At 37.9% G+C, this 14,297-nt stretch overlaps 1 protein-coding gene across 1 annotated transcript in view; it reads left to right on the top strand.

Moving 5' to 3' along the window:
• The window catches only part of MYLK4 (myosin light chain kinase family member 4), a 103,729-nt gene that overhangs the window by 1,942 nt on the left and 87,490 nt on the right, over positions 1 to 14,297 (top strand). Inside the window, exon 2 of the mRNA XM_077144096.1 lies at positions 342 to 612. Within this exon, the coding sequence (XP_077000211.1) occupies positions 342 to 612 (271 nt within the window). The remainder of the gene's footprint in view (positions 1 to 341; positions 613 to 14,297) is intronic.

The following is a 14,297-nucleotide window of genomic DNA, read 5'->3' as shown; positions in this document are numbered from 1 at the left end:
CCCATAAAACCCTGGCCACTTGATATAAATCTTATTTTAGGAAACAAGGGAAATACTTCGTTGCTGAATGAAACATACGATTGCTTCTTATCATTTATTTTCGTAGGAAAAAAACGAACAAACAAAAAGACTTTTTCCTTGTAAAATTCCAGCGTCTGAAACTGGCTATTAATAGTAACATTTCGCTTCCTAATTTTTCATTCTTTCACCAGTTTAAGTAGAAGAGACTCCAAGATTCTCATTGATCATTTTTCCAAAAAGGGAAATGTAATAAGCAGAAATACGGAAAGGGAAATATGTAAATAAGCAATAAGTCCTTTCTTTGTTGCCTTTGTTTACAGCCAAGAAAAGGGGGCACTCAAAAGTCATGATTGCATCATGATTTACAAGTCGGAGACAGAGGGAGAAGAAAACCACCCTCCAGACAATAACTCAGTTGGACTCACCTCCAAGATTCTAAAGGTGAACCGGCTGGAAGAAATAAATACTGGGTGCAGCAGCAACTGGATGGAGGAAATGGCCTTTTTTCAGTGTATGGAAAAGGTCGAGAAAGTGAATTGTTTTCTGGAAGAAAATTCTAGTGAACAGGATTCAAGCTCTGGAAGGAATGAGGTAACTTTGTGCTAATTTAGTCGCCTAAAAAGTACTGTTATTGGACAAAGACGGTGTATTCTTGTGCATAGCAGAGATCAGATGGCCTGTTGGCCCCAAAATCTGTCTCCCCAAACTGCAGTAAATTTGATAGTTTTATAGCATTAAAAGATGGGCAGGTTTTAGGGTAATGAGCACGGTGGCCCTGGATGATGGAATTAGAGGCGATCTAATTATTGAGCATGTGCAGATTGATTGACATGCTTACTGCAGAATGTATGTGAGAAAATGGCAGCCTTGATATGATGATGGTCATGATTTTTAATGTTATAATGAGAAATTGGTGACTATTAGGTTAAAGTCTAAGCTACTGTGCCCATCAGGTGGGCCCATTTTGGTTAGATTCATTCTCGGTTATCAAGATCACTTTGGACTTGGAGTGGGTTAGTTCTGGGCTGACCCAAGACCCTTCATTAATAAACATGAGGGGCTGTCTTTAGTGATTACAAGACTCTAATGTTGAAAAACTGGATAAGTGTGTACAAATGAAGGTTAGTCACAAGGTTTTTGCAATCACAGGGGCACAAGATAAAGGCTATACAATCATTATCAGAGATCAAGGCAGCTGGATTACAATTTAGAGATTTCAGGTACTTCCCTCTGTCTACTCCAGTATACCAGAAAGGAATATCTATATAATGATTCAGTAATCAAAATCATCTCTCAAATCCTAATTTCTCAGTTACAGTACTACATTATCTTTCCTTTTAGTGGGTAGCCATTTATTAGACTCTTTTCAAATCCTACTTACCCAAGAACATTTTTTTTATTCCTTGATATTTTTCCTTAATAAAAGCTTTATTTTATTGAGGGACATTTATGACTAGGAAAAATATCCATTTTGTTTCGCAGAAAGCTGTGTCAAGGCTGCAGTTGCGTTTCGGTAAATCATCAGGAAGTCTTTGAGGATACATACCTACCAGCCTCCTACTCCACAGCACAGTTAGAGGTTTAGAGCTGATGAAAACAACCCCTGGAGACAAGCATTTAAGGAGAATCATTTAAAATGGTGGATTTGGCCTTGAAAATTCAAAGAAGTAGGGCAAGGGCCAACAGTTTGCTGCCAAAGGAGTTTCTAATTTTCTCAAGACCTTGAGCTCTGCCAGCGGTAGTTGGCAGAGCTGTCAACAGAGAAGCCCTTGTTGAGAGAAGGGCCCAAGGCTCTTGGCACGAGTGGGAAACCCCTGTGTCCTCGTTTGTGCAGAACGAAGCTCCAAATCTGACCAGCTATCAGATCTTTGTTACTCAACTCAGCCTCAGTGGCCTTTTCTGAATAATAGGATGATCGCAGCACCCACCTCATAGGGTTGTTATGAAAAGAAAATGTGATAATGTGCATAAAGCACTTGGCATGGCACTTGTCACCACAGCAAGCATTCAATTACTTTCAGCCATCTGCGCCGCTATCATCATCATCGATTCCCTACCTACCTTAGCTTAACCCCACTCAGCAGCCCTTGGAAGGGGACTTCCTTGCCGAGGGTGGGCCCCATGGCATTTCTACCAGGCTTTTATTCTAACACATGTTGTGCTCTGAATGTGTTTGTCAGCTTTGCTAGAAAGTGGTCCTCGAGGGGGAAGCCTCAGATAACCCACTTGTCACTTGCTTTGCCAATCCTACTGGCACATCAGACGTACCAGAAATGCTTGTTGAACATGTAGATGTGTTTAAGGGGGTGAAAAAATTCACAGGTGGTTCAGTGGTAGAACACTTGCCTCCCATGTGGGAGACTTGGGTTCGATTCCTGGACCATGCACCAGAAAAAAAAAAAAGACTCTGTTTAAGGTCTAATTAAGAGAAAGAAGTAAGAAGGGTAGCAAGACAGACACACAGATGAGCCATGCAATCAAGAGAGCCCAAAGGTACCCCAAAGCAGAAAGCAGAGGTCCCAAAGGAGACTGATTTGCGTGTGCTAACGTTATTATCTTGTGAATTTCTACAAGTTTTCAGGAAAAAATAAGTTAACAGTGATTTGAGTCAGTGAGACTGTGGTTCAGAATGGACCCTGGGCCTGTGCCCAGCTCTGCCACCTGCATCCAACGGCTTCCATTTGGGGTCTGAGGTCACACTGTAAAAACAGTAAAGGTAGCAATAACAATGAAAAGCAATAAATAGCAATAAAATAGAAAAACCATATTTTATAATATAATAAACACCCTGTTGATTAAATATTTATTTTATATCATTGTATACACAATAACATGCTTCATATTATCTATTATTTTAATGAATGTTAAGTAGAGTATACTGATAAATATATTGTTTATTATATTAAGAAATAGTAAAAGAAATGAAACCGAAGCAGGTTGTTCTGGTAATTATTTGTAATGATATCCGGGACTTTTGCTTACACTTTTTAAGGCTTTTGACATGTTATAGAAAGATAATATTTCTAGCCTTTTCTCCTCTTTTACGTGTAAGGAGATAAAATGAATGCGTGGTTGTTCATACCGCAATATATGAAAAAAAGCCAGGAAATCATTAGGAGATAAGATTTACAATAGAAGAGCATTAAACTTTTATGTTAATTACTGTGTTTGCAATTCATGTACCAAGTGCCAGCTTTAGAACTTTTCATATGATATGGCAGGAATTGGGCTTCCTATTTGGGCCAAACATTTTAAGCATCCTCCTTCTTTCAATTAGTTTCAACCTCCATTTAAATGAAAAGAAAAATCCAGTGATTCCTATCAAAATAGTGTCAAGGGAAATCCATAATTAAAGGAATAATATGAAGCTGAGCCAGCCTGGCATTTAAAAACTAAATTCATCGTGTGACTCATTTCGTGCTGTCATCCCAGCATAAATATTTGTTGTGACCCGTTGTGCTTTCCAAATGTCCAAGTTAATATGACACATTACAGAGCTGCTTTGCTAAAACCCTGTCACATTCCCAATTCGAGATTTCCATCAGAGAAAGAAACAATGAAAAGTACATTAAGGACTTGTAAAAATGGGATCAGGTTGAAAACACTTGCAATGGCCCTGGAAGACGTCCCCAGGCCATGGTCAAGGGAAAGGCTCAGCATTCTGGACAGGAGCTCCAGCCACCAGGGGAAGTACAGTCCTAAATGAAGAAAGAGACGTGGTCAATTCCATCCAAACTACTGGTCACCCATGGTCTTCTTTATTGGGTTCAGTAGTAATGTAAAAGTAGAAAAGGGAAGAAAACCAGACATGGTTATGGGCTTCTTTTCTGACTAGACTTACCTTTTTCTGACCCATGAAAGTAAATGTTTTTGAGGAACAAGTTGAAAAGCAGTGTTGCCACTGCAAGGCAGAAGGTGAGGTTCTTGAGTCTAGAGCTCAGCAGTGCCAGGATGAAATATAGCTGGGGACTCCAGGGCACTTTTTTTGGGTTCCTCAAGGTCCAGTATGAGAACTTGCAAGGTCTTGGGGAGATGGCTATTAGGAGTAAGGGGGTGACTCCACTACCCAGGATTAAACCTCCCCTCAACGGGGTAAATTGCATGTTAATTTGTACCGTGGGTTCCAAAGGGGAAGAGTGCGCCTGCTCGGACTCACTCTCCTCTTTAAAATGTTGCTCCTTTCTTTCTTTTTGTTATTTGCAAAGGTATTTTTTTTAATTAAAGTTTTATCACCGATAAAACAAAAGCTTGCATGCAATTTAGTATCTCATAGCTCTATTGAGCAATTCATGAATCACGCCGCATCCCATGCAGAAAGGAGGAGGAGAGCCACCCAGGGAATGCAAAGGGGAGGCTCAAATAGGGGGATATGGGCGTACGTGAGGAAATGTTCTCATGGGCTGACATTAAGTTTTGATTTTGCATAGGAGGTGCTGACAAGTGGGGAGCAGATATGCATTGACTAGTATGGTATGCTTGTTCATTCTAATAAGCTCTGGGTATGCATTGACACTAGTTTTAGCATCAAATGTTGCTTATCCATGGCTCTGTAGGGTGTGTTCTTCTTTTCTTGGGAACCCCTGCAGGTCAATTAGTTTTACCTCTGGAAAAGCCTTCTGGGAAAGGGATCTTCTCCTGGCAATTCCTGGCAATTCCCAATGGAATTGGCCATTTTATTGTATTTATCACAGTTCCACACCAACTTACTCCTCATCCCTGGTCTCACTCTCGGCCACCCTCCTGGGGATTCATCAGGTGGAATCTACTTTAAATTAGACTTTTAGTTAAATGAGGGTCTGTATTGATTGATAAAATCATGCCACAGATTATCAGGCAGACAATCAAGCCCTTCCTCTATTGACTCTGTCTTTTGTTGAGGGCTGGGAAATATGAAAAACAAACTTTTCTTCAAATTAATGAAGTTGTAGGTTTATAGAAAAATCGTTTTAAAAATGCAGTATTCGCATATTACCCGCCCCTCCCCATTATTAACACATTGCGTTAGTGTGGTAACTTTGTTAAAATTGTGAGAAACATTATTTTTAATAACCAGAGCAAGTGGTTCTTATTAGGTAAGTTTGGGACCCGTCCTTCTTTCCAGCTACTGTTCTGAAAACCACCATTCAAGTAGGAAGGCCAGTCAATGGAATAGGGGGCAGGATATAAAGGGCAGAGGAGTCCTTTGTTGAAAGTGAATAAGAAATGATGAAATTGTGCTGGAGAGATGAAATGAGCCAGGCTGGAACTTGGGTTTGAGACCTCCACTTTCCCAGTGGGTTCCTATCTTGTTCAGCACAGACTAAGGAGAAATTTCCATAGGCACAATGTCAGTCAGAAACAAAAGACCTGACTGCAAGTCTTGTGAGGGGATTTTCCCATCCATTAATTTCCAGAGGACTCAGAAGACAACGTGGTATATGACAAGTAGGTCATGTGAATGTGATCATTTTTTCCATTTGATCATTATATCAAGTTCTGTGATCTAATCTTTGTTGGTAGGTAATACCTTTAAGACTGAGATAGTTCTAAGTTACAATATCACCATTTTTAGGCAGAATTTTTTTTGTGATAACAAATTGCTCCAGCATGAGAGCAATCAGATGATTCGGAAGTTGCGTATCATTAGGATATTCTGAGTGAAAGACTGGGAATGTTGTAAGCGTCTACGTAAGATCCAAAAGAACTTCCTTCGCTGTAGGTCTACGCTCCATTTTGTGATGTGGGGCCAGCTGCCTTCAGTTCTGCACATCAGCTGGGTGGAGTGGCTAGCAGCACCACATGTCTCATTCAGTTTCTTGTTTGTAAATGGCGAAAAGCCCAGAGGTGTCATCCACAAATCTTCCTCCCTCTCTTTCCCTGTGGAGGAGGGATGCCCACAAAGGTCTTCGCCATGCTGGGACAGCCAAGGCTATTGTGTGGGAGACCTTCCTGTCCCAGGCAGCAAGTGCCAGGGGAGTGTCAGCCTTGGCCATGGGGGAGGGAGAGTCCATTCCAGGAGCTCAGATGACTTCAGGTATGCAGACAGAGCTAGATTAACACGTCTCCATCTTCTGTCCAACAGCAGTAAATCTTGACAATGTCACTCTTCTCCCTTCATGGACTGGGGAAGAAAAATGCTCATCATGAATTTCTCCACTTCTTCTATTTTCTCTTTTATCCTTCTCTCTTGTGAGAGGATTAGCACTGCTAATCATAGAAACATTCACTGTGGGGCACTGGAAAGAATTTACTCTGAAATTTAGACCCTCTGGTGATTTATAAGTTTTGTTTTGGAAGCCTAAAGTCCATTTCCTTTGTAGAAGAGATTTCACCCACTCTCTAGTCCAAAAGGCAGGGACTGGGGGTGGGGGTGGGGGGTGGTATATAAATGTAGCAACCTTTATTTGTTTAAGTATTTTGGTAAAGCTCAGATTCTTTTTCTTTTCTGGTTTGTCTATTTTCTTTATTTTTCCTCCACTGAATTTATTTTTCACCATTTTATTTCTTTTCCCTTATTTTTGTTGAATTTATGCAATGCCACATATTTCACTTTTCTTCTCTTCTTTAATATTCATCCTTTCGATTTTTGTATATTCCTTTTTATTCTGTTTTCTAAGTGACATTTCTCATTCTATTATATTCTAAAGTGTGTTCAAAATCACCTAATTAGGGTAGAATTTTAAAAGGTTTAAGCAGATAACCATGCAACATAATAAACTAAACCTAAACACGCAAAGTTTGGTGCTAAAATCAACTAAAATTCAAAATAATCAGTATGACTCATATGAGTGTTGAGTTTGATTGCTATTGTGTATATACCATTACATTATAAATGATAAATGGCTTTCATAAGTTTAATTAGTTTTTTCTTTTGCTGGGTCTCTAGTACCTAGATAGATAGCCCCAATATTGTGTTTCTCTCAGATCTCATTTACTTTTTAATAAGTCCCCCTTTCCCACACACAACACATGGCCACTTGCTTTAATGAAAGACAAACATGCCAGATAATGTTCTTTTTTGGGGGGGGGATTTTAAAAAAAAATTTATTTATTAATTTAAAAAAATTAAGAACAAACAAAAACATTAACATATAATTCCGTTCTACATATATATTCAGTAATTCTCAATGTCATCACATAGTTGCATATTCATCATTTCTTAGAACATTTGCATCAATTCAGAAAAAGAAATAAAAAGACAACAGAAAAAGAAATAAAACAATAATAGAAAAAAGAGATTATTCATATCAAACCCCTAACCCCTCACTTTCATTTATCACTAGCATTTAAACTAAAATTATTTTAACATTTGTTCCCCCTATTATTTATTTTTAATCCATACGTTCTACTCCTTTCTTGACAAGGTAGATAAAAGGAGCATCAGATACAAGGTTTTCACAATCACACAGTCACATTGTGACAGCTGTATCATTATTAAATCATCCTCAAGAAACATGGCTACTGGAACACAGCTCTACATTTTCAGGCAAGTCCCTCCAGCCTCTCCATTACATCTTGAACAACAAGGTGATATCTACTTAATGCATCAGAATAACCTCCAGGATAACCTCTCGACTCTGTTTGGAATCTCTCAGCCATTGACACTTTGTCTCATTTCACTCTTCCCTCCTTTGGTCGAGAAGGTTTTCTCAATCCCTTGATGTTAAGTTTCAGTTCATTCTAGGGTTTTTCTCAATCCCTTGATGCTGAGTCTCAGCTCATTCTAGGATTTCTGTCCCATGTTGCCAGGAAGGTCCACACCCCTGGGAGTCATGTCCCACGTAGACAGGGTGGTGAGATTGCTTGTTGTGTTGGCTGGAGAGAGGGGCCACATCTGAGCAACAAAAGAGGCTCTCTTGGGGGTGATTCTTAGGCCTAGATTTTAAGTAGACTTGACCTATCCTTTGTGGGGTTAAGTTTCATATGAACAAACCCCAAAACTGGGGGCTCAGCCTATAGCTTTGGTTGTCCACACTGCTTGTAGAAATATCAAGAATTCAACTTGGGGAAGTTAATTTTCTCCCCGTTCTCACCATTCCCCGAAGGGGGCTTTGCAGATACTTTTCCTCTTACTGATTGAATCACTCTGGGATTCATCGGGGCATCACTCTGGACAAACCAACAAAATCTCATGTCCTACCTGAGATTCCAAGTACTTATGGTGTTCATTCAAACTATCTACATAAGTTATATTAGGAAATGCACTAGTCAAAATATAAATTTTGTAACAAACATTTTTTGCTTTAGTCTCACACATAAGGTGACATTTTAAAATATTAATTACCATCTATTTTCAGCACCCTGCAATAATGACATTCCTTTGTTCTTCCTCATCAAAAACAGTTTTTAAATTTGTATGTTTAGTCACTATTATTATACACTCTAGACATTCCTAGATTATACCACCTCAATCTTTAACCTCTGTCTTTCTTTCTGATTTCATTTATGTCCCCAGCCCTCCTCCCTCTATCATTCTCACATGCAGCTCAGATAATGTTCTTAGACAGCCGTAGTTCCATTCTCCATCCAGCTCTGTCTCCCTTTTCTATCACTTTGTATTATATGCAGCCCTATTTTTATGACCCACCATTACTGCTCACTGTGCTTACCTCCTTGTCTCAGTTTCCCCCACCTTCCTGCCACCCCTCAGTAGCTATCCTTCATCAGCAAAGGATGGTCCCAAGTGTAAAGCTTTAGGACACAAGAATGTGGGTGCTTGTTCTATGAAAATATGTCAACATCTGCCACCACTACATGTCAAGGCTTATACATCCTCTTATAAGTGAATTATTTCTGGATTTACCCTAAGCCTCTTTGACTCATATTGAAAAATCCTCTTTAACAGAGAATAATTATTTTTAAAAATAATTAACTTTGTTTTTAGGGAAGTTTTGAGAAATATTTCTGTAAAAACTGCACAAAATTCCCATATAGCTCCTGGTCCCCAGACACACAGTTTTCCTCAATATTAGCTTCTTGCATTACTGGGGTACAGTTATTAAAATTGATAAGCCCATGCTGATATATCATTAATAACTAAAGCCCACTGTTTGCAATAGGATTCACTCTTCATGTTGTACAGTCCAATGGTTTTTTTAGAAAATAATATTTGAGAAGTTATAGGTTTACTGAACAATCATGCATAAAATATAAGATTCCCATATACTAGCCAACCACTAACACTTTGCATTGTTCTGGGAGATTTGTTGCAATTGATGATAGCACTTTTTATCATTATACTTTTTTTTAAAAACAGTGGTAGACAGCATTTATAGAGAAATCCTGTCGTAGGCACTATAGTGAAACAAATTACATGGATTACCTCATATGTCCTATTATTATTATTTTAATTTTTTTTAAATTTGAGAAACTGTATGTTTACAGAAAAATCATGCAAAAAACAGCATTCCCATTTACCCCCCTATTGTTGAATGTTGCATTAGTGTGCTACCTTTGTTACAACTGATAAAAGAATATTAAAATACGGGTGGGCCACCGTGGCTCAGTGGCAGAGTTCTCGCCTGCCAGCCAGAGACCCGGGTTCGATTCCAGGTACCTGCCCATGAAAAAAATAAAAAAAAGAATATTAAAACAGTACTACTAACTATAATCCATTGTTTACTCTAGATGTATTTCCCCCACACACCACCCTATTATTAACACCTTGTATTAGTGTCATTCATTTATAATTATTCATGAAGGAATATTCCTATACTTGTACTATTAACTATAGTCCATCTCATCTACAATAGGTCATACAGCCCCAAGTTTTATCTTCTAACTTTTATTCTGTTAACATATACAATTAAAATTTCCATCTTTAAGCAATTCACACATATAGTTCAGAGCTGTTAATTACACTCACAATAATGTGCAATCACCGCCACCATCCATTTCCAAACCATTACAATCAACCCAAACAGAGATTCTGTAAAAATTATCAACTCCCTATCTTTACCCCCAATCAATCAGCTGGCCACCTAAATTTTAGATCCTAGATCTCTATGATTTTGCTTATTGTAATTAATTCCTATCAGTGAGATCATATGATATCTGTCCTTTGTGACTGACTTATTTCGCTTATGTCCTCAAAGTTCATCCACATGTTGTTGCATGCATCAAGACTTCATTCCTTTTCTGGCTGAATAATATTCCATCATATGTAAATAGCACCTTTTGTTTTTCCATTCATCAGTTAGTGGACATGTGGTTTGTTTCCAACTTTTAACAACTGTGAAGGATGCTGATATGAACTCAATCTGCAAATATCTGTTTGAGTCCCTGCTTTCAGTTCTTCTGAGTATATGATTAGTAGCGGGATTGCCAGTTCATATGGTAATGCTGTACTTAGCCTCCTGAGGAATTGCCAAACTGTCTTCCACAGTGGCAACACCATTACATATTCCCACAAGCAATGAGTGAGTGTTGCTATTTCCTCACATCTCTCCAACACTTGTAATTTTCTGGGTTATTAAGTAGTAGCCATTCTAGTGGGTGTGAAATGATATCTTATTGTGATTTTGATTTACATTTCCATAATAGCTAGTGATGTTGAGCATCATTACACATACTTATCAGCCATTTGTTTATATCCTCTTTGGAGGAATGACTATTCAAGGTTTTTGCCGATGTTTTAATTGAGTTCTTTGACTTTATTGTTGAGTTATATGACTTCTTTATATTTTCTGGATATTATGCCCTTTTCAGATATGCGGTTTCCAAATATTTCCTTCTGTTGAGTAGATTGTCTGTTTTCATTTCATCACAAAGTCCTTGATATGCAAAAGTTTTTAAGTATGAAGAGATTATATTGATCTTTTTTTCTTTTTTGCTTGTGCTTTGATGCGGTTTAAGAGGCCGTTGCCTAACATGAGATCTTGAAGACGTTTCCCTATGTGTTCTTCTAGGATTTTTATAGTCTATTGTTGTCATGGTCAGGTTCACATGTCAGCTTGGCCAAGTGGTGGTACCTGTTTGTCTGGTTGGGCAAGTGCTGGCCTGTCTATTGCAATGAGGACATTTCATAGAATTTAATCATGATCAGGTCAGCTGCATCCACAGCTGATTCCATTTGTAATCAGCCAAGGGGCGTGTCTTCTGCAATGGGTGATACTCAATCTAATCACTGGAAGCCTTTTAAGGAGGATTCAGAAGAGACAGACTCCCTTCCTGCTTTGGCTGAACTGTGGAGTTCATTCACACCCTACATCAAAATCATCAGCTTCACAGCCTGCCCTGCAGATTTTCGGACTCTGTGTTCCTGTGGTCACGTGAGACACTTGTATAAATTTTTTATTTGTGCGTATTCCCTGTTGATTCTGTTTCTCTAGAGAACCCTAACTAATACAATAGTCTTATATTTAGGTCTTTGATCCATTTGGAGGTAATTTTTATATATGGTGTGAGATAAGGTTCTCTTTCATCCTTTTATATGGATACCCAGTTCCCTGGCACCACTCATTAAAGAGACTAATCTTTCCCAATTGAGTGGCAGACTTGTCAAAATTCAATTGGCCATAGATCTGAGGGTCTTTTTCTGAACTAAATAAGATTCCTTTTGTCAATATATCTATCCTCATGCCAGTATCATGCTGTTTTGGCCACTGTAGCTTTGTTAAATGCTTTAACGTCAGTAAGTATGTGTCCTCCAATTTTGTTCTCTGTTTTTGAGATGTTTTTGGTTATTTGGAGCTCCTTACCATTTCAAATAAATTTGATAATTGGCTTTTCCATTTATGCAAAGTAGCTTTTGGAATTTTGATTGGGATTACATTGACTTTGTAAATAATTTGGGGTAGAATTGACATCTGAATAATATTAGTCTTCCAATCCATGAACATAGAATGTCCTTACATTTATTTAGGTCTTTGATTTCTTTAAGCAATGTTTTGTAGTTTTCTGTGTACAAGTCCTTTCCATGCCTGATTCAGTTCATTCCTAAATGTTTGATTCTCCTAGTTGCTATGGGAAATGAATTTTTTCTCTAGACTTCCTCCTCAGATTGTTCATTACTAGTCTATAGAAATGCTACTAATTTTTGCATGTTGATCTTGTATCCCACCACTTTGTTGAGCTTGTTTATTAGCTCTAGTAGCTTTGTTGTGGATTTTTTTGGACTGTCTCTATATAGTATTATGCCATCTGCAAATAGTGAAAATTTTACTTCTTTCCCAATTAGAATGCCTTTTATTACTTTTTCTTGCCTAATTGCTCTAGCTAGAAATCTTGCACAGTATTTAATAACAGTGGTGACAGTGGGCACATCTGTCTTCTTCCAAATCTTAGAGGGAAAGCTTTCAGTCTTTCACCACTAAGTATGATGTTAGCTCTGAGTTTTCCAAATATACCCATTATCATGTTAGGAAATGCTTTAGGTTGCTAAAGCTGTCAGAATGCAATATACCAGAAATGGAACAGCTTTTAAAAATATAATTTATTAAGTTGCAAACTTACAGTTCTAAGGTAAAGTATCCAGGGAAAGATACCTTGGCTCAAGAAGGCTGATGATGTTTGGGGTTTCTTTCAGCTGGGAAGGCACATGTTGACATCTGCTAGCTTCTCTCCAGGTTTCTTGTTTCATGAAGCTCCTCCAGGGGCATTTTCCTTCCGCATCTCCAAAGTTCTCTGCCTGTGTGGGCTCTGTCGGCACCAAAGCTTTTCCCAAAATGAGTCCCTCTTAAAGGATTCCAGTAAGCAACCCCATTTTGAATGGGTAGAGACACATCTCCATGGAAACCAACTAATCAAAATTACCACCCACAATTGGGTGGGTCACATCTCCATGGAAACAATCAAAAGATTCCACCCAGCAATATCAAATGAGGATTAAATTTTTCTGGGTTTACTACAGTTTTAAACTGGCACAGGAGATTTCTTTCTATTACTATTTTTCTAAGTGCTTTCGTCAAGAAAGGGGGCTGAATTTTGCCAAATGCCTTTTCTTTGACAGTTGAGGTAATCAAATGTTTTTTTCCGTTTGTTTTGTTGATGTATTATGTTACATTAATTGATTTAATTATGTTGAGCCACTCTTGAATTCCTGGAATAAGACCCATGTGATCATGGTGTATAATTCTTTTGATGTATTGTTGAACTCAGTGTGCTATAATTTTAATTAGGAGAAATTGGTCTTCAATTTTCTTTTCTTGTAGTATCTTTATTTGGGTGATATTTGTCTCATAGTATGAGTTAAGTTGTGTTCTCTCCTCCTCAATTTTTTGGAAGAGTTTGAGCAGAATTGGAATTAATTATTCTTGGAATGATTGGCAGAATTCACCTGTGAAGCCATCTGGTCCTGGGCTTTTCTTTGTTGGGAGGTTTTTGATGATGGACTGAATATCTTTACTTGCAATTGGTCTGTTGAGGTCTTCTGTTTCTTATAGGGTCAGTGTAGGTTGTTTGTGTGTTTCTATGAATTTGTCCATTTTATCTAAGTTGTCTAATTTATTGGCATACCATTGTTCTTAGTATCCACTTTTACTTCTTTTTATTTCTGTGGGAACAGTAGTAATGTCTCCTCCCCCCCATTTCTGATTTTATTTGTACCTTCTCTTTTTTTATTTGTCAGTGTAGTTAACAGTGTGTCTGTTTTACTGATCTTGTCAAAGAATCAACTTTTGGTCTTGTTAATTCTCTGCATTGTTTTTTTATTCTGACTTTCACTTATTTTTGCTCTAATTTTCATCATTTCTTTACTTCCGCTTGCTTTGGGTTTAGTTTTCTGTTTTTTTTTTCTATTTCCTCCAGATGTGAAGTTAGGTCTTTGATTTTAGCTCTTTCTTCTTTTTTAACATACGCATTTAGGGCTATAAATTTATCTCTCTGCGTTGCCTTCACTACATCCCAAAAGTTTTCATATGTTGCATTCTCATTGTCATGTATATCAGAATATTTACTGATTTGCCTTGAAATTTCTTCTTTAACCCACTGGTTGTTCAAGAGAATGTTATTTAAGTTCCATATCCAGTTCTCTGCTTGTTATTGATTTTCAGCTTCATTCCATTATGGCCAAAGAATATGTTTCATGTAACTATAATCTATTAAAATTTATTGAGACTTTATTTGTGACCCAACATGTGGTCTTTTCTGGAGAATGATCTGTGTGCACTTGAGAAGAATGCATCTTTTGCTATTTTGGAGTGCAGTGTTCTAAGTATGTCTGTTAGCTGTAGTTCATTTTTCATATTATTCAAATTCTCTACTTCCTTATTGATCTTCTGTCTAGATGTTCTATCTATTGAAGTGAGTGGTGTATTGAACTACTATTGTTGAGCATCTATTTCTCCCTTTGGTTTTGC

Source organism: Tamandua tetradactyla, chromosome 25 (assembly GCF_023851605.1).
Source record: "Tamandua tetradactyla isolate mTamTet1 chromosome 25, mTamTet1.pri, whole genome shotgun sequence".
In the NCBI taxonomy this organism is placed as follows: Eukaryota; Metazoa; Chordata; class Mammalia; order Pilosa; family Myrmecophagidae; genus Tamandua; species Tamandua tetradactyla.
This window is presented reverse-complemented; position numbering and strand designations above follow the sequence as displayed.